Below are 21,046 nucleotides of genomic sequence, written 5' to 3'. Positions count from 1 at the left end.
CAGGCAGAACTCACTCACTCGTTCGGACTACCCATGTGCACAGAAGTCTCCTACAGGGAGGCACTCCTATTGCCCACTTCAAGGCCCAGGGCCCAGGGCCAGGGCATCCTCCCATGGAATCCTAAAAGACAGCAGAGCCTAAAAGTGAGAGTACGTGTTCTGCAACTAGATTCAAATTGTGGCTCCACTACATGCTAGATGTGTCTATACTGGTTCAAGTTAATCCACTTCATCAGCATCTCAGTTTCTAATCCATAAAGTCATCACAATAGTACCTGCTTCATAGGGTTTTTTTTTGAGGATTACACAAGACAATACAAGTAAAGAACTTGGAACAGTGCCCGGCACAAAATTAGCTGTTGTTATCTCGCCTGCGATACTCTCTCCCTGGAAGGTGGTACTCGTCTGTGGTCAGCTCTCTCTCTGAACAGCTTGATCAATTGTTCCATGACCCACAGAACAGACACTTGGCTACAGAGCTTCTTCTTGAATGCCCAGACTTGGCTGGACAAAGAGCAACTTCCTGTCAGGGCTCTGGATCAGAGAGCAGCTTGTCGCCTGAGGAGGGCGAAGCTTTTCCAGATGGCCACTCGTCCTCTCCTCAGGCTGCAGGTGCCCATCAGGAGAAATACCAGAGCCCTTCGTGCTCCCTCTATACAGCCTGCTCTCTATTTCTCCCTCGGATCACTATGTTATGATAGCAGAAGGACATCAGACTGCTGCTTCCAGGAGGGAAGAGGAAAAAAATGACATCACCCTCCCCTATGGGAGAACTGCTTGTACACCACAGAGCACTGCCACATGCCAGGGACAAGCAGTGACCAGAGTCTGTTCTGACCTGTACAAGGGGAGGAAAACTCAAGGGCAGAGCAGGCGTGGGTATGCTCTTGGAGGGATTTTCACCACCTATCAGAGGAAATGGTCTCATGGCCTAACACCATCATTTCACTTTGTGTTTCTTTTTTTTTTTTTAATATTTATTTATTTATTTGGTTGCACCGAGTCTTAGCTGCAGCTCTCGGGCTCCTCAGCTGCAGCATGTGGGCTCCTTAGTTATGGCAGGTGGGCTCCTCAGTTGCAGCTCGCCAGCTCCTTAGTTGCGGCGTGTGGGCTCCTTAGTTGTGGCAGGCATATGGGATCTAGTTCCCTGACCAGGGATTGAACCCGGGCCCCCTGCACTGGGAGCGTGGAGTCTTAACCACTGCACCACCAAGGAAGTCCCTCACCTTGTCTATCTTTCCAGCCTCATCTCCAATTAGTCCCCCACCATGGATCCCACACAGACACTGGCCCAAAGGGGCCCTCCAATAAACCCCTCCCTCAAGCCCTGCCTTTTTCTACCTTGGCTCATATGGCAGAGACTGCCATGCAGTCTCCAATACCCACTTCTCCCAAAGGGAAAAAAGTACACTTTCCAGCTTCCCCTGAGTGAGGTGTGGCCACGTACAGATGTTCTGGCATATGGGATATGAACAGAAGTGATGTGTGGCACTTCCGGGTTGTGCCCTTAAAGGAAAAAGGCATGCCTCGTCTTTCCCTTCGCAGCTGCAGAAAGACAGGCAAGGTGGTGAGCGATCTGGGTCCACACAGAGAGAGCAACACCTTGGGCTGGTGGGGCACTCAGGAGGAAGCTGGCCCTGGACACCTGGACACCTGCTCAGAGCCACAGCAGAGCCACTGTGGAGAGCCTGCAGTTTGACCAAAGACAGAAATAACCCTCTGTCTTAAGCCAGCTTCTTTGGTATTCTCTTTAAGGTACCATAATCTATATCCTAATTAAGCTCCTATTTCTCCCTTCCCTTTAAGGGGAGAGGGCACGGTTCTGTGAGAAGGCCAGTCTAGAACCACAAGAAAAGATACAAAGAACTGTCCACTCTGGTGCTCCAAGGCTCCTTTCGGCCTAAAGCCAAGGTTTACCCAGAGTGAGAATACGAATGAAATGGATGTAACAATAGGTAATGAGCACAGGTGAGCCTCCCTTTGATCCTCAAATATTCTTTCTGCAGCAAACCTCTACTCAGGACTGGACTCACCTATGCAGAATCAAACACAAGCACCAAGGAAGCCTAAGCTCACCCCTGGAAGAGAATTTACTAAACGGATTCTGGTATTCTATGAAACCTCATTTGGAAAAGCAAATCTAAACTGACCTTCCAAATTAACTTATGGGACTAAAGGCCTGGCTGAGCGAAAAGGAAACATCTGCAGGCCAGAGTCAGAAGGGGTACCTTAGGGACAGACAACCATGACAATCTGTTCCTCTCAATGCCTCTGAACTTTGTTCTGCTTGTTCCCAGCATAGGGATCCCTTTCCTATTCCCCTGCCTTCTGGTTCACCCCGTACCTACCCTCACACTTTAAGGCCTAACTCAAATGTCACCTCCTCCTCTCGACATCCCAGCCCCTGCTCTTCAGGCAAAATCTGAATGTGTTTCCACAACATTTCACACGTTCTTTACATAGAACTTAGTAGTCCTCACTGTAACTGTTTATGTGCTTTTCTCCCCTCATGAAAGAGCCCTGCCTCATTCATACCTAGTCCTACATCATGATTTTGGAAAGGAGTAAATCAGATCTGTGAAGAGCTCAGATCACAAGTGAACAGGAGCAGAATTGCTACTAAGATAGAGTCTGTGGACTTCAGACCAGAACTGCTTCTCCTGCCTAACTTTACCAGCAGGAAAATGGATGGGGAGGATAGACCAAAAAATAAATCTCTGCAGAGCGTTTTCTGGTCCTGCTGGACCAGAAGCCCCAGAAATCTCCATCTGAGAAATCTATTAGAACCCAAGTTCCCATAATCAGAGTACTTGGCATAAAGGGAGCACTTCTTTACAGTAATTGTCCCCAAATAACTGTCCCCAATTACAGTACAGTAATTGTGCTGTCCCAAGCAGCACACATTCTGTAATATTTTGATTTTCACTTAAGCACAGCGTCAAGTTCACACTGCCTGTGAACTAGGACACAAGCTGCCTGGTGTCAGAGTCTCACCTTGAAACATCTCCCCACTTGAACTCCCCCCACTGTCTGAAATTCCACCCCTAAAGATAAGAGCTTTCTTAGAAGCTGAGGTGAAAACTAGATGTGCTGAGAGAACAGATGATCTGTTTAGCTGGTTTTATTCTTTCAAATCTTAAGAAATTTAGTCATCAAGTTAGTCAAGTACCCAGCAAATCCATGAGGAAACGGGAGACTCTGATGAGAAAAAAGTGAGGGCAATGCCTGGAACAGGGGGTGCCTTCTGGAGGGCTGCGGCCTATGGAGTATGCTGAATATGCCTCTGTGTTTGCTCTCATTGATATCCAGCGACGTGATGAAGGCTGAACATGTCGACTGACCCCAGTTCACAGACGGTGAGAACTGAGGCTCCTGCTGGTGAGTGGCAGAGGCAGGACGAGTGGCCAGGTTTTTAATTTCCCAGCTAGAGCACAGCAAGATGAATGGTCTAGTTTGCTTCAGCCTGGGAACTGCTGGCAATCTCAGCAATCAGGCCTGGGAGAGCTGTGAAATGGTCTGTGTCCACCTGACATGGGGGCGTAGGGGTCGGGGGGGAAATGTCCCTTCCTGGCTGCACAAGCCTGCTCTCCATCTGAGAGGGTACAGGAATGACCAGGCTATACCCCAACGTGGGTGAGAGGCCTGTGTGGTACACTGAGCCACCAAACTGACCGGTTTTACGAAGGACCAGCAGGGGGGTAACAAGTTAAAACACAGGGATTTGAAATACCCTTCTGTTCCCCCTAAAGCATTTTGTAACTGTCCACCCCTGCCAGCCTGGCGAGTATTCCCATAGCAGATCTTGTTATTTTAAAACCTGTCAGGCACATTTCCCCAATTCACCAAGGGACTTCCAAACCCCAGTGAAAGGGATCCTTCTGTATTGAGAGAGAATTTTAGAAATCTCATGTCGGTATATTGGTAAGAGACCCAAATGTAGTAGATAAAAATAGAAAATCACTCACTCAGGTTTCTTCATTTTATCAACATGGCAACACCTTGTCTATCGGTTTTGCAGCTTATCAGAGGTCAGGTGAGTTTAGAACTCAGCTCTCTGACCGCCTGGGTTAATGTTTTCACTAAGATAAAGACGTAGTATTTATTAAGAGTTTACTGTAGGCCAGACACTGTGCTAAGCATTTTACATTATGTCATTTAATGTAACGAAGTTCTGAGGTAGGTACGTATCCCCATTTCACAGATGGAGAAACTGAAGCTCACAGTTCTTTGCCCGAGGTCACAGAGGAAGCAAGCGGTGGAGGCTAGATTCAAATTCAGGTGTGCTGACTCCAAGCCTGCTCATATTACTCAACACAAATCAAGACCCTCAAGTATAGTTAATCAGGAATTCCAAAACCAAACAAGAGGTCCGCACACCCTCTTGTGCGGGAACACCCACCCTGTACTCAGGGCAAGGTGCCTCCTCGGACAATTACCATGATTATCTGTTATAATCACCATTCGGATAAGGAAACAGAACCCCAGCACCCCAGGAGTCTCCTCCCTGCCCTACTTTCAGTCATTCATCCACCTACCCCCAAGGATAACCACTGTACTGACCCCAAACATAACAGATTCATTTTAATCTGTTTTTGAACCTTATATACATATCTACCATATCATATATATGAGTTTATGTTAGCTTCGTTGGCTCAACATTATATTTGTGAGATGTTGGTGGGTATAGCTGTAGCTCATTCACTCACTGCTGTATAGTATTCCACTGTATCAAGACACCACAATTTATTTACTCGATTTATTCTTCACACATTTATTTACTGTGAATAAACACTTGAGCTGTTTCCAATTTAGGGCTCTTAAGAAGAGTGCTGCTTTGAACATGTGTGCACATTTCAAAATAATTTTCAATGCCTAACATAAAGACCTTCCCAGCATTTTTGGGGGGGCAAGTAGTTTAACCTCCATGTTACATACTAGAAGATGAGGGATTTAATCAATACCACAGAACTTTGAGTGGCAGAGCTGGGTCTCAAACTCAGACCTTCAGGCTCCCCGACCACTGCTCCTTCCTTCCTTCCACCACAGCACTGAAAAGGGAAGGAGGAGGGGAGGGTGCAGACTAAAGTCAGAGGTCAGCTGACCAGAGCCAACCAGCAAGCCAGGCCAATCCACAGAGATAGGGGCTCAGAGAGAACCGTCCTCAGAGCAGACCAAATCCCTCACATCACGGTTTCCTCTCTCAGGCTGTCCGAGAATGGCGCTGCGGTGGGAGCCCAGCAGAAACAGGGGAGGTTTGTAACAATTACGACTCTCATTTAAAAGGTACAAAACAAACGTTTTTCTCCTTGAGGAAAAACAAGGAGATAATCACTTCAAATTCCTAAGATTGGGCAAACTTATGTCAGATAATACCAAAAGCTGGTGGGGATATAGACAAATCACAGAGCTGACAGGAATGTTGAAGTCAGAACCACCATTTTCAAGTACATTCTGGTGCATTAACTAAAACCCTTCCATCTAGCAATTCCTCTTCTAGGTAAATACTCAAAAGAAATGATCACGCACAGGGGATGTGTACACAGGCAGTCCCTGAAGCATCATCTACAAAAGTATAAAACTAGAAACCTCAATGACCCTGAGTAGGAAGGGTTTAAATAAACTCTGGCATACATAACTATTGTTTAAAAAAAAAAAGTTACACCTACAAGGGGGGATGGGCGTGCCCAAAACCCCACAATACACCAGCTGAAGAATCAACGAGATCCACCTACAGGTTTCAACCGGGATGAAGACGAACATAATGCTAAACAAAAAGCAACAAGTTCCAAAAGAGTAAGTATATGATACTATTTATACATATTTTTAAAACACATAAAATACTCTATCATTTACCAATATAAATGTTAATAACACTCGAAAATACTATATGGAGAGGAGGGATAAATTGGGAGACTGGGACTGACATATACATACTACTTTATATAAAATAGATAACTAATAAGGACCTACTGTATAGCACAGGGAACTCTACTCAATACTCTGTAATGGTCTATATGGGGAAAGAATCTAAAAAAGAGTGGATATATGTATATGTATAACTGAGTCACTTTACTGTACAGCAGAAACTAACACAACATTGTAAATCAACTATACTCCAGTAAAAAATTTTTTAAATACTATACATTATTTCTCAACATATATGCATGTATTGGGGAAAGCATAAAGGGAAAGAAAGGAAAAGCAATTCAGGGGGTTTGTACCTCATCCTAGTGTTTTGTTTCCCTTAAAAAAATCTGAAGGAAATATGGCAAAATGTTAACATTTTTTAAGTGTAGGTGGGGGTTAGATGCATACATGTTTGCTCTATATAATCCTGTGTACTTTTCTATATATTTAAAATATTCCAGAATTTTTAAAATAAAAGACTAAAGTCACTACAATATTTTTTACCTATCAGATTAGCAATAATTTAAAATTTGATAATACTGATAAGATTGTAAAGAAACTGGTGTGCATAACCAGTTGGTGGGAGATTACAAACTGGGATAAGCTCTTTGAAAGGTGATTTGGCATCATCTATCAGAAATTTAAATATGCATACCCTTTTCCCAAGCAAATCCCGCCTCCAGGAACTTATCACATGAATTTATTCATACACAAGAGCAAATTAATCTTCAGGAAGGTTTACTTTGCTTTAGCACTTGGTAAGAGTGAAAAAATCGGTGAATCATAATTTTCTGTAGGAAAATGTTTAAAGTCCAGTACACCCATACAATGGAATAATGGCCACTGTCAAAATGAGGTAGAGCCACATTATCTATGCTGACATGAAATGAGGGCCAAGGTATCTTTAATGAAAAAAGCAAGCTGCATATGATACCAACTGTATAAAAAGATATTTTCTATTAGACATATAAGAAATGTGCAGTTTGGATACGCACAGAAAATATCTGAAAAGTTATAAAAGAGTTTGTTAAAAATAGGTATATCTGCAAGGGAGGTGGGGCTACCAGTGGGAGGGAGGCTTTTCCCCTTAGTATTCTTTTGTATGGATTTTACCACAATCATATATCACTTTTATATTGGGTGTGTGTGTGTGTACAAAAACTACAGATTCTAAACTTAGAGCCACTGAATTGGAATGCTGTAAAGCTGGGTCCAATAAATCTGTTTTGGTTTTTTTGTTTTTTTTGCGGTACGCGGACCTCCCACTGTTGTGGCCTCTCCCATTGCAGAGCATAGGCTCCGGACGCGCAGGCTCAGCGGCCATGGCTCACGGGCCCAGCCGCTCCACAGCATGTGGGATCTTCCCGGACCGGGGCACGAACCCGCATCCCCTGCATCGGCAGGCGGACTCTCACCCACTGTGCCACCAGGGAAGCCCAAATCTGTACTTTTAACAAGTCACCCAGTGACTCCCAGGCAGCTGAGTTGGCCACTGCTCCAGGTGAGACCTGGGCCAGGTGACACATGGAGGGGAGGAAAGGATCTCATTGACAGGTCTCTCTCAAGTTCTCAGAAATAAGCTTGCCCCCAGAATGAACCATGTACTCAATGGCAGAGAGATATAAACTTATCTAAAGGACACAGAATGGCCACCAAAGCCAGTGGGACTGGCCAGTAAGACATTATGAACATCCCTAAGGAATCAGTGGCCCTAATAAAACAAGCACTGCCCAGGCAAGAGGATGCTCCCACCTAACAACTGAGCCTGTCCTTTCTTCTTTGTGCCAGGAATACCCACAACCAAGAGCACCAGGCAGAATGAGACCTAGGTTTCCTTTTTACTCTCCAGAAGGGAGGCAGTCGATAAATAGTCGTTGAATGAACAAGTCAATCTATCTTAGCCTGAGGCATTTCTAACTCCAGTGCTCTGCTCCAATGCTCAATAAACAAGGTCTAAGCTAGACAGAGGAGTTTTGATAGCTGTTGGCTTCGTTTTAAATAAATAACTGGCACCTGGCATTGAGCATCATTTACTGCTATCTGATTCAGACCACCCAGCTTTGAGAGATATCCATCCACTGGTGGGTACCTGAGCAGGACTCTGGTGAAGTCACTAAGGTGGAGAGTGCTGCCATGCCCTGCAGCCCACATGGGGAGCCCCTCCTGGGTGACTACTGGCCAGCTGGCCTTCCTCAGGCAGCTCCTTTTAGCTCAATACTTGGGCTCGCCAAGTGCACAGCTAGACTGCCTACAGCTAGTCTACAGCTAGTAATCGAGCTGCGTGGGCCAATTCTGTGGCCACCAGCCATATGCAGCTACTAGCACCTGAAATGTGGTTAGTCTGAACTGAAATGTTCAGTAAATGTAAAACACATACTGGATTTTTTTTAAAATTTATTTTATTTGTTTATTTTTGGCTGCGTTGGGTCTTTGTTGCTGCGGGTGGGCTTTCTCTAGTTGTGGTGAGCAGGGGCTACTCTTCGCTGCAGTGCGTGGGCTTCTCATTGTGGTGGCTTCTCTTGTGGAGCAGGGGCTCTAGGCACATGGCCTACAGTAGTTGTGGCACGCGGGCTCAGTAGTTGTGGCTCACGGATCCTAGAGCACAGGCTCAGTAGTTGTGGCGCACAGGCTTAGTTGCTCTGCGGCATGTGGGATCTTCCCGGGCCAGGGCTTGAACCTGTGTCCCCTGCATTGGCAGGCGGATTCTTAACCACAGTACTACCAGGGAAGTCCCACACACTGGATTTTAAAGGCTTAATACAAGAAAAAGAATATATAATAGTTTATTAAATAGTAATTTCTATGCTGATTACAAGCTGAAATAATAGTATTTTGGATATTTTGAGTTAACAAAATTTATTAAAAGAAATTTCAGGGACTTCCCTGGTGGTCCAGTAGTAAAGAATCCACCTGCCAATGCAGGGGACGTGGGTTTGTTCCCTGGTTGGGGAACTAAGATCCCACATGCTGCGGGGCAACTAAGCCCACACGCCACAACTAGAGAGCCCATGTACTGCAACCACTGAGCCTGCGAGCTCCAGAGCCCACACACCAAAACTAAAGAGAAGCCTGTGTGCCACAACGAAGATCCTGCGTGCTGCAACTAAGACCCAACTCAGCCAAATAAATAAATATTAAAAAAAAAAGAAAGAAGTTTCACCTGTTTCTTTTTACGTTTTAAAATGTGGCTATAAGAAAAAGTTACAGGCTGACTCACATTATATTTCTAATGGATAATGCAGCACATATGACTAAGAAACTGCCACTTGACACATTATGTCTTCACAGCCTGGCTAAGAACTGACCTCTCACAGGGTCAGAGATCACCTTAGTCTGCATGGCCCTGACCTCCTGTCTGAAACTCAACTCTGTACTCCCTTGGGAACACTGTCAGATGTCCCAGGAGTTCCATATACCATCTAATGCCTATGTATTTTAACAGAGAAGTTCAAGCCAAAAAATATACAGTGATGTTACAATTTCAGGTAAAACGAAGCTGGGAAGCTTGTAGAATTTACTGGAAACTCATTAATTATTCTGAAACTCCCAAGAAACATGTAATTTTTCAATTTCTGTAAGTTTTAGAATAAGACGTGAACATGAGATTTTATGGTAACCCTTACTACCACCACTGTAGCTTCTATGTAAAATAAACAGTGTTGTTAGAAAATATCTTCGGTTACAATTATGACAACATTGGACCCAGAAGGAGAATTCCGTATCACCTCTTAGTTCTTCTGTTCTGTTAGCAGGGATGGGATGACTGCACCCATGCTGTTCTGAGCACTAGTTCTCCTGCTGGCTTCTAACAGAGCTCCCTTTCCTTGATTGTTCCCACTCCATACCAAGAGTACCAAGACCTTCAGAGGCTAAGTGACTTTGTCAAGGTTAACTTGAGCAGAAGAGGTGGAGGTAAGAATAAGGGTCAGGTATTTCTACTTCCTCCAAGAAGGCTACAACTCCACAAGGCAATTCCTGAGGATCACTTGTCATTTTCAATTTTCAGGGACTCAACTGGACCAGACCAACCTAACACCCGCTTTCTGTGTCAGCCCTTCATGATACAGATACAACCCAGAACCAAAATGCTTACTTGGGGAACTGGCCGAGACCCGCTTCCTGGTCAGGCTCTCCTGGCTGGCCTTGTCTGAAGCTGAAGAGCCCCTCGTCTGGACATGCCTCTTTCCTGAGTTCTCCTCTGGCTCTGGTGACTTCTCCATTCCGTGGAAATACTTCATGTGATAGTGCAACAGTTTGGCTTTGCGGAAAAATTTTAAACAATCCACAACCTTGCACCTAAACTTGTGATCTAGGTCGACAGCTGGTGCTTTAGATGTCACAAAATCATCTGTTTTCTTACAAGTATTTGTTACTGAAAAAAAAAAAAAAACAAAGATCCCTCATGCTTATTCGAACTATTACAATACATGCATTAACACAACACATGGCAACAGAGAGTGAGAGAGCAGCATGCATATGTAGACGGAGACATCAATGACTACCGCTGTTTGAAATAATGGTGTAACTTCAGGGTAAATAACAGAGACTCAACTGTGATTCATCTTTTGAAAGAAGAGATCAACTTTTTTTTTTCTTTTTTAAAGGAGCCACACAAGTTCTCAGGGTTTCAGAAGAACAAGGGAAAATCCTAAAAAAAAAAAAAAAATCAGGGATCCAACCTAGCACTTGTTATTCATAGGTTGGACCAGATTCAGACTTTCTACCATCCCGATACCTTTGTGTAGACAAGACTAGAGAATATTCTGGTGGGATCTCTTTATGAAACTGAAAGGATCTTACAATGGTTTTTGCACAAGGAAAGTAACTATTACAAAGCTTTTAGTATTGCGCTTTTGAGATTTCACTACCGTGTACTCTGATCAAGAGGATTCAGAAAAGAGGAGGAAAAAAAGACAACCAACTGAATGGAGCTGGAAGGCATGTGGAAAACTTGGAGAACTCAATGATCAAATTCAAAGAGAGAAAAAGAAGTCTGACACCCTCTCCCCAAACCAAATAAACTGAAGGCAATGGTCTGTCATGAATCAATGACAAAAAGTAATGCTGTCACAAGGAATTCATGAGTGTTAGAAACTCCGTTTATTGAAGACTCCCTTCACAATGCCCTCACCCTAATGAGAGCAATCACCATAAACTCAAATCACTCCCACTCTACAGATTAAGTCACCCAGGAATATCCTGAATGGACAGAACTTTCTTGAGTGAATCAAATTCTTCCTAAATGCAATGACACAATTTCCATTAGAAGTGAATAGCATGCTGAACTTTTGGTAAATATTATGATTACTTTTTCAAGTCTATTCCATAATCAGAAGGAATAAAAAAAAATTATTAAGCTCAATCTGAATCATCCTCTACCTTTCAAAATCAGCACTAGGGTATGATTATAAAACTGGTAGGCTTGGGACTGATGGCACAGTGATTAAGAATCCGCCTACCAATGCAGAGGACATGGGTTCCAGCCCTGGTCCGGGAAGATCCCACATACCGCAGAGCAACTAAGTCTGTGCGCCACAACTACTGAGCCTGCGCTCTAGAGACCATGAGCCACAACTACTGAGCCCCGCACACTTATAGCCCGTGCTCCGCAACAGGAGAAGCCACTGCAATGAGAAGCCTACACACCACAACAAAGAGTAGCCCCCACTCGCTGCAGTGAGAGAAAACCTGCATGCAGCAATGAAGATCCAACGCAGCCATACAAACATACATACATACATACATACATACATAAAACTGGTAGGCTTGATGATCTGATGGATTCTGTTACATAGGCATTTAAACAAGTAACAAATTATATACACATACACATCCCAAAGCATAATGCCTTATATCACTTTCTATCCATGTCAAGAGACATAACAAAGAGGTTCAAATCAGATACAGTTAAGAAAAAGTAACATGAAATGAAATGGAATACATACTTCTCACACAAACAGTTGTACAGGAAAAACAAAAAAGTCAGTGAAGAAATTCAAAATTCAAACCTCCAATACATCCTAAAATTCTTTCTTAAAATACAAACAGTTTCTGTGGAATTTCCTCCCCTTCGGCCTATTAAGTTGAACCATACGAATTTGCCGTTTTTGTAGATTAGATATTGGCCATTTCATATGGTCGAACCTAATAGTTCCCTTTCCATCTGACACTGTTTCAAAAAATCACTGCAGAAAACTCCACTTACCACTGTGTGAAGAAAGCTAAGGTCCGAGGAGGTCAGAGAGCATCAACCCTGCCTACTATCACCTGAGGACCTCAGCAGTCAAGTTCAGCTACAGTAAACTCAGCCATCCTTTGGCTTGTGTTTGAAGCCCTGTTTGTGATCAACTTATTTATAATAGAAAAGAAGAATGCCAAAATACAAATACCTTTGAATTAAAAAAAAAAAGTTAAAAATAATGAGAACTTTGAACCAATTCCATGAAGAATTGCCACTCTTTCTATTCAAAACCTTTGCACCCTTGTGTACACACACGGGCCATTTGCATAAGGCAAAGACAGGATGGTGGTTAAAAGTGTGGGCTCTGCAGCTGGACAGCCTGGTTCAAATCCTGCCTCCTCTAATTACTCCTCCTGCCTCCTCAGTTTCCTCATGTGCAGAGTGGAGATAGTAATAGCAGTAACTACTTCACTGAGGTGTAAGAATTAAATGAATTACGTGCAAAGATTCTAGAAAAACATCTGGCACATAATAAGTGTTCCATAAATATCAGCTCTTATTACTATATAGTTATCATTTTGTTCAATATCCTGGGATAAACTAGAATGGAAAAGAATATTTAGGCGTCGGGAAGCGCCGGGAAAAAGGCCTGTGGGCCAACGGGGAACTCCTATCTTCATGGAGTTAAAGTCTTCCCGTCTGAGGAGCAGGCACCCAATCCCGCGCAGGCCCAGCACGTGGACGCCGTAACCGCGCATTTCGGCTTCCCTCCTGCACCCGAGGAGCCCCTGGCCCTGGAAGGGGCCGGGGCGGGCACACTTGCCGACTCCGGGTGTCATCTCTGCCCAGACTGAGGGGGCACGGGGCCCCCAAGAGAGGGCGCCCGGCTCGGCCCGTCGAGTGCTGGGCAGGCTTCTTAGAGAAGAAACCTTCGAGCTGAGGCCTGAGGGATGCGTAGTAGTTCTTATGCCCCAGGGAGTGACGTGGGGTGGGAGAACCTACATCTCAGATTTTAGGAGCTTTGTACGCCACCACACTGAGCTCAGAGGAGTTTGCATCTGCCTTATTGTTGTAGTGACCCTATTGTTAATGGGCTGGAGACTTTAAAGACGTTTCAAGTGTATCCAGGGTGCTGACAAGACAATGAAGACATCTGGATTTGAGAGTGTGGCCCCGCGTGTGTAGCAGTCACCTTGACCGGGTGTGTAGGGGGCGGGGATAGGGGGATGACCCTGTGGCCACCATCCTGGCAGGAAGGGTGGGGTCCTGGAGGCTGAGATATCTTGCCTGGCTGGAGAGGAATATCCTGGTAGGAAGCGAATCCCCAGATTTTGAGATGGGAAGAGAGAGGGCAGAGTCAAGGACAACATTGTAGTGCCAAGATTAGGTGCCTGGGCTGTAGCTTGAGGGGTTCTGTCAATGAGACTTAGCCTGAGACTACATTGGGTCTTTGTTTTCAGATAATAGTTTTCCTTTTAATAAAGACCGGTAGAAGTTTAAAAAAAGAATATTTAGAAAAGAATGTATATATATTATTTCAAATATAAAATAATCTTGATAAACAGGCTTATGTCATTTATGGAATGTGGCAAGAGACAGATACTGGGTTGGCCAAAAGTTTCGTTCGGTTTTTTCTGTAAGATGGCTCTAGTTGCACTTGTCTTTAACTTCATACGAAACAATTTTGCTAGACTGTATGTGACAGCTGTCATACCAGCATGCATTAAACAAAAAACCTTATCAAAACTGATGAATTTTTGTGTAGCCATTTTTAATACTGAAGATGGAAAAAAAAGCAACATTTTCAGCATATTATGCTTTATTATTTCAAGAAGGGTAAAAACTCAACTAAAACGCAAAAGAAGATTTGTACAGTGTATGGAGAAGGTGTTGTGACTGATCGAACGTGTCAAAAGTGGTTTGCGCGGGGCTTCTCTGGTGGCGCAGTGGTTGAGAGTCCACCTGCCGATGCAGGGGACACGGGTTCGTGTCCCGGTCCGGGAAGATCCCACATGCTGTGGAGCGGCTAGGACCATGAGCCATGGCCACTGAGCCTGCACGTCCGGAGTCTGTGCTCCACAACGGGAGAGGCCACAACAGTGAGAGGCCCGCATACCGCAAAAAAAAAAAAAGTGGTTTGCGAAGTTTCGTGCTAGAGATTTCTCGCTAGATGATGCTCCACGGTAAGGCAAACCAGTTGAAATGAGGGTGACAATGATCAAATCTAGACATTAATTAAGAACAATCAACGTTATACCATGAGGGAGATAGCCGAGATACTCAAAAGATCCAAATCAAGCGCTGGAAATCATTTGCACCAGCTTGGTTATGTTCATCGCTTTGATGTTTGGGTTCCACATAAGTTAAGCAAAAAATACCTTCTTGACAGTATTTCTGCATGCGATTCTCTACTTAAATATAATGGAAACGTTCCGTTTTTAAAACAAATTGTGACGGGCAATGAAAAGTAGATACTGTACAACAGCAGCCTCCAACCTTTTTGGCACCAGGGACTGGTTTCCTGGAAGACAATTTTTCCACAGACCTGGGGTGGGGGTGGGGGGTGATGGTTCAGGCAGTAATGGGGGCAGCAGATAAAGCTTTGCTCGCTTGCCCGCCACTCACCTCCTGATGTGTGGTCCAGTTCCTAACAGGCCTCGGACCAGTACCAGTCTGCGGCCCGGGAATTGGGGGCCCCTACTATACAATAATGGGGAACAGAAGAGACCATGGAGCAAGCAAAATGAACCACCACCAACCACACCAAAGGCCGGTCTTCATCCAAAGAAGGTGATGTGTATGTGGTGGGATTGGAAAGGAGTCCTCTATTATGAGTTCCTGCTGAAAAACCAAACGATTAACTACAATAAGTACTGCCCCCAATTAGACAAACTGAAAGCAGCACTCGACGAAAAGCGTCCAGAATTAGTCAACAAAAAATGCATAATCTTCCATCAGGATAATGCAAGATCACCTGTTTCTTTGATGACCAAGCAAAACCTTACAGCTTGGCTGGGAAGTTCTGATTCATCCACCATATTCATCAGACACTGCACCTTCGGATTTCCATTATGGTCTTTACAAAATTCTCTTAATGGAAAAATTCCCTGGAAGACTGTAAAAGGCACCTGGAACAGTTCTTTGCTCAAAAAGATAAAAAGTTTGGGGAAGATGGAATTATGAAGTTGCCTGAAAAATGGCAGAAGATAGTGGAACATAAGGGTGAGTATGTTGTTCAATAAAGTTCTTGGTGAAAATGAAAAATGTGTCTTTTATTTTTGCTTAAAAACAAAAGGCACTTTTTGGCCAACCCAATATTATAATTATCAACCAGAGTGAAACATTCCTTTGACCAGCCCTCATAAGCTCTGGCTGGGAGACACATCACTCTGTAAGCATTCAATTTTGTCTACATCCTACTAGAAATGTGAAATCCAAAACCAACCACAAGATTCCTGGCATGACCATTCAGTGGGATTATTACCCCCACCTTTCAGGACATCTTACTTTCACTAATTCAGCCTCCCCAAAATTTTTTAAAATATTATATTACATGGTGCTGGACAGTACACCAAGCTTGATCCACCAAAATCCTGAACTTTGTCCTGTTTGTCTTTTTAAAACACAAGTGCATTTCCATTTCCCCCAAAAGTTTTATCAGATTATACGCTGGAAGTTACATTTAACCCTAATAAACTCCATCTTATTATTTTAGTCCAAGAATTTTATAACTCATTTCTGTAATCCTATGTATTCTTAGATCTTTATCCAAGCTGTTGATAAAGATCCAGTAGGACAGAGCTGAGGACAGCCTTCAGAACAAGCTTCAGGCTGACACCAATCAATTAATGTACACTCTGGGTAGAGTTACCTGAACCAACTGAACCGCACCTGTGCAGATTACCAATGCGCTCATATATCTATTTCCTCCTTGTCCATAGATAGATTTTAAAAGTGATATGGTCAAACTATCTGCTGAAATAAAGATATACCTAGTCTGACAGTGCTATACTAGACCCCCAAAATTCATATGGTGAAACCTAATTCCCAATGTGATCGTATTTGGAGGCGGAGCTTTTGGGAAGTGATTAGGTCATAAAGGCAGTGCTCTCATGAATAAGACGAGCGCCCTTATAAAAGAGATCTCAGAATTCTCCCTTGCCCGTTCCTCCATGTGAGGTTACTGTGAGAATATAGCTGTTTATGAACTAGGAAGCTGGCCCTCACCAGACACTGAATCGGCTGGCACCTTGATCTTGAACTTCCCAGACTCCAGAACTGTGAGAAATACATTTCTGTTGTTTATAAGCCACCCAGTCTATGGTATTCTGTTACAGCAGCCCAAATGGATTAAGACAGATAGTCTACCAATCCAGTAAGCCTCTCAAAAGGAAATACGTTTCGTTTCGCAGGATAAAAACTCTTCACCCCCAAAAGCAAAACCATTGATTCCTCACAGGTAAGCAGAAAGTGGAAACAGCTGGTCCTCCAAAGGTAAACAAGCTTGGCATTCAGGTGGCCACCTGCCTCAGAGGTGGTACTAGGATCAAAGAGGCTCAGGTAAACAGATAAACTCCCCAAGAGAAAAGACACTACCTGGTGTCACTGTCATGAAGCCCCTGGCCAAACCAAGAGCTCTTTTCAAGATGGCAACGTTAATAAGACAAAATGAGTTGCTGGTTTTTGTCTGAAGGAATAAGAAAGGCTTGAGAATTATGAATCTTCAACCACGGAAGTTCAGGAAGTAATAAGATTCCCCCCATAAACTCAACTCAGTGAAGTATATATATAACTCATTGATATGCAAGCCCTGCTGATTATAAGCCGGTAAATATAACCTACCTTGCAATGTGGAGAAAACACAATCAACACAAGCATCAGGGTGAGACAAGCAGCAAAGATGGTATAAATTAATTGTGGATAATAGCCTGTGACAAAATCTGATAAATTACACAATTAACTGTAACTTCAGGGACTTCCATGGTGGTCCAGTGGTAAACAGTCCATCTTCCAGTGCAGGGAGCACTGGTTCAATCCCTGGTCAGGGAACTAAGATCCCACATGCTGCAGGGCAATTAAGCTTGCACACCTCAACGAGAGAGCCCGTGTGCCTCAAACTACAGAGCCCACGTGCCCTGGAGCCTGCACGCTGCAACTAGAGAGAAGCCTGCGCGCTGCAACAAAGACCTGGCACAGCCAGAAAAAAAGGAAAATAAGTAAATAACATAAATATTTAAAAAAGAAAATAAAACTGTAACTTCAGACTCACAAATGAAGAAGTAGATCAAACGCCCCAAGACTTAAGTAACTGCTTCTTTTTTCATGAAGGTCTTGCAAGCTGAACCCAACAAATTCTTTAGAGATATGAAAAATTGCATTTTCCAGACTTCACAATTTTATCCTAATTTTCCCATATGGCAGCCAAATAAGCCCTCTGTATGCACAATGAAAACTGCCAGTTCAGCCAGTGCAGGCCTCTGGCACACCTCTCCCACATGCAAACCAAGCCCTGTTCAGCCTTCAAAGGCCACCTACTTGTACGATGCTTTTTCCTTGGTCTCTGAGCAAAAAACATTCTATCCTGCCTTCTCTGAATTCCCATAAGTACTCCATGGAAAATAAATCCTGTAGTATCTGTCCCTTTCTATTTGTATTACAGTTAGTTCTGTTCATTCCTTATACTAAAATATTGAAATGAGGAATGTGCTCCATTCTTTACTCCTACAGTACTCATCTCAGTGTACTACTACTTCAAACAAGAGAGTTAGCCTCTCCAAGACAGTTTCCTTATCATTAAATGGGAATAAAAATACTTATTTCACAAGGCTCCCACATGATTCCACGAGGTATTAGAAGAGAAAGCCTATTACTAACTGCAATAGGTTACTTGAACATTAGCCGTCATCTGGGTTGGCACTGACCTCACAGTTGTTTGCTTCCAACAAAGTTATGCATAATCCCAGCCAGGGATCCATGTACCAGGGCACGACCTGACAAAATTTAACGTCTAATTGCCCCCTTTATTAATCAAGCACTGAGGTGTTAGTGGTAATTAATAAAAGCACAACAGGAAGAGCAAAATGATGCAACCAGTAAAAATGTTTTACTTTTTTTTTTTTTTTTTTGCGGTATGCGGGCCTCTCACTGTTGTGGCCCCTCCCATTGCGGAGCACAGGCTCCGGATGCGCAGGCTCAGCGGCCATGGCTCACGGGCCCAGCCACTCCACGGCATGTGGGATCTTCCCAGACCGGGGCACGAACCCGTGTCCCCTGCATCGGCAGGCGGACTCTCAACCACTGCGCCACCAGGGAAACCCTGTTTTAAATTTTAAAAGGAAGAATTTTAAAACAGAATATGCATAGCATAACTATGCTAAAGAAAACCCTCAAAACAAAGTTTTAGCAAAACAAAATTATATATAAGAATAACATATAAAATAGTGTATTTTTTGTTTAGAATAGTAAGAATATAAACAATGGTACCCATTTTGCATTTGAGATTCCAAGGTAAAAAAAACTGATTTTTTTTCCTATTCTTCCATGTTATAATACCCATATTATTTCACAGTAGAAAGAATACAATTATGTTATATATTATATTACACTCCTCCCCAGAATGGTGTTCCTGTGACAAAAGAAATATGGTGATGGAAGCACGGTCAAGCAACCAGGAGAAATGGTTGCCAAAAGGGCCTGCTGGGCCACAGTCTACAAAAATCGCAAGTCTCACACGCAGTGTCTATTTCCCAATGGGAGGACAGTTCATTGGAACATACGTCACTGATGGCACTAGCTAAATGACATCATCCACTCTAGGGATACTATGGTCCTTTGTCAACATGAGAGCAGTTACTAGGCGACAAAGGGCAGGAAATATGTAAATAAAATCCTCCAGGGAGTGGGATTTCCCTGGTGGTCCAGTGGTTAAGACTCAGTGCTCCCAATGCAGGGGGCCCGGATTCAATCCCTGGTCAGGGAACTAGATCTCACATGCCACAACCAAAGATCCCGCGTGCCACAACTAAAGACCCAGCACAGCCAAATAAATTAAAAAAAAAAAAAAATCCTCCAGGGAGCCTGCCTGGTTCAAAAGCCAGGGGTAATCAAATTATCCTTGGGATAGAGGGTAAACTACTGACACCAATTTATTTTTGTTTTAGAAAGTAGTATGGAAGTCAGTATTTGCAAGTAGTTATGGGTATTACCATTTAAATGCTGTGCTCTTCCTCATGTTGAGGATTTTTGTATGGAAGAATTGAGGCAAAGCATAGAGTTCTATCCTAGGCTCCCAGGCTCAAAATCCCAAGTCACCCTCTGCTCTTGCCTCTCCCAAATTACTACTATACCTTGGTATATGAGGGGTAAAATGGTCCACAGAATTTGCATTTGCTTTTAATAATGGCATAACTCTAAGGAATGTTCTCTTTTTTTTTCTTTTTTTTGGGGGGGGAAGGGTAGAAACAGACTATAAAATGTCTCTTAATAATCCTGCCTCCTGGTATTCATGCCCATGTGTAATCCCCTCTCCTTGAGTGTGGGCAGGACCTATAACTTGCCTCTAATAGAACAGGCAAAGGTGACAGCATGTCACTTTCATAATTATGTTATGTAAGATTGTAACACCCATCTTACTAGCAGGCACTCTCCCTTGCGGGCTAGATGCAACAAGCTGCTATGTTGTGACCTACTCTATGGAGAAGCCCATGTGGCAAGGAACTGAGAGTGCCCACTAAAAAACTGTAGCTCTCGGGACTTCCCTGGTGGTGCAGTGGTTAAGAATCCGCCTGCCAATGCAGGAAACACGGGTTCGAGCCCTGGTCCAGGAAGATCCCACATGCCATGGAACAACTAAGCCCGTGTTCCACAACTACTGAGCCTGTGCTCTAGAGCCCGCGAGCTGCAACTACTGAAGCCTGCACACCTAGAGCCCGTGCTCCGCAACAAGAGAAGCCACCACAAAGAGGAGCCCAGGCACCGCAAGGAAGAGTAGCCCCCGCTCACTGCAACTAGAGAAAGCCTGCGCGCAGCAACGAAGACCCAACATAGCCATAAATAAACAGAAAGAAAAGAAAGAAAGAAGAGAGGGAGGGAGGGAGGGAGGGAGGAAGAAGAGTATTTAAAAAAATAATAAAACTGTACCTCTGACAGCCTGCAAGGAACTGAATGCTGCCAACAGCCATGTGAGCCTGGAGCAGACCCTTCCCCAGGAGATTTTTCAGATGAGAACACAGCCCTGGCCAGCCCCTTGATTTCAGCCTTGCAGAGAACCCTGTTAAGCTGTGCCTAGACTCCTCAACCCACAGAAACTGTGAGAAAATAAATATGTTGTTTTAAGCTACTATGTTTGTAGTAATATTGTCACACAGCAATAGATAACACAGAGTAGGATCAGAAGCTCTCTCGTTTTCTATTTGCTGGGGCAATGCTTTATACTTTCCCTTTTATGATAAGCATATATCACCTTTATAATAAAAAAGGTTTTTAAACTATGTTTTCTGAAACTTGGCTTAGAAATAATGCCCTATATAACCCCCCCCTTTTATTAAATTTATTTATTTTTGGCTGTGTTGGGTCTTCATTGCTGCACGTGGGCTTTCTCTAGTTGCAGCAAGCGGGGTCTATTCTTTGTTGTGGCGCACGGGCTTCTCATTGCGGTGGCTTCTCTTGTTGTGGAGCATGGGCTCTAGGCATGCGGGCTTCAGTAGTTGTTTTGTATACCCACTGCCAGTACCTCAAAACCTCACAGCTGAATTGACTATGATGATGGTACTCACTCTGGCTGGCAATACTCAGTTTGGAATTCTAAGCCCATGTCAATCTAAGCACCATCTTGCTTTCCAAACTCATCTCCCATTAATTAATCCACAATGAGCCCTCAGCAGCTACCCCAGCCAATTGCTGGCCCCAGCATCTGCTTTATGCTCTCACAGCTTGCACCACTGCTCAGGCTGTGCCCGC

General features: G+C 43.8%; 1 protein-coding gene across 7 annotated transcripts in view; it reads right to left on the bottom strand.

The window, feature by feature from the left end:
• PHF20 (PHD finger protein 20) overlaps positions 1–21,046 on the bottom strand; it is a 130,724-nt gene that overhangs the window by 33,643 nt on the left and 76,035 nt on the right. For 6 of the 7 annotated variants that reach the window (XM_067707985.1, XM_067707988.1, XM_067707990.1 and 3 more), the window contains one exon: positions 10,001–10,279. The exons of the other annotated variant lie outside the window; for it this stretch is intronic. In XM_067707985.1, the coding sequence (XP_067564086.1) occupies positions 10,001–10,279 (279 nt within the window). The remainder of the gene's footprint in view (positions 1–10,000; positions 10,280–21,046) is intronic. 7 annotated transcript variants of the gene reach the window in all.

This window comes from Pseudorca crassidens, chromosome 15 (genome assembly GCF_039906515.1).
Source record: "Pseudorca crassidens isolate mPseCra1 chromosome 15, mPseCra1.hap1, whole genome shotgun sequence".
NCBI lineage: Eukaryota > Metazoa > Chordata > Mammalia > Artiodactyla > Delphinidae > Pseudorca > Pseudorca crassidens.
The sequence above is the reverse complement of the archived record's forward strand: the minus strand, read 5'-3'. Positions and strand labels throughout refer to the sequence as shown.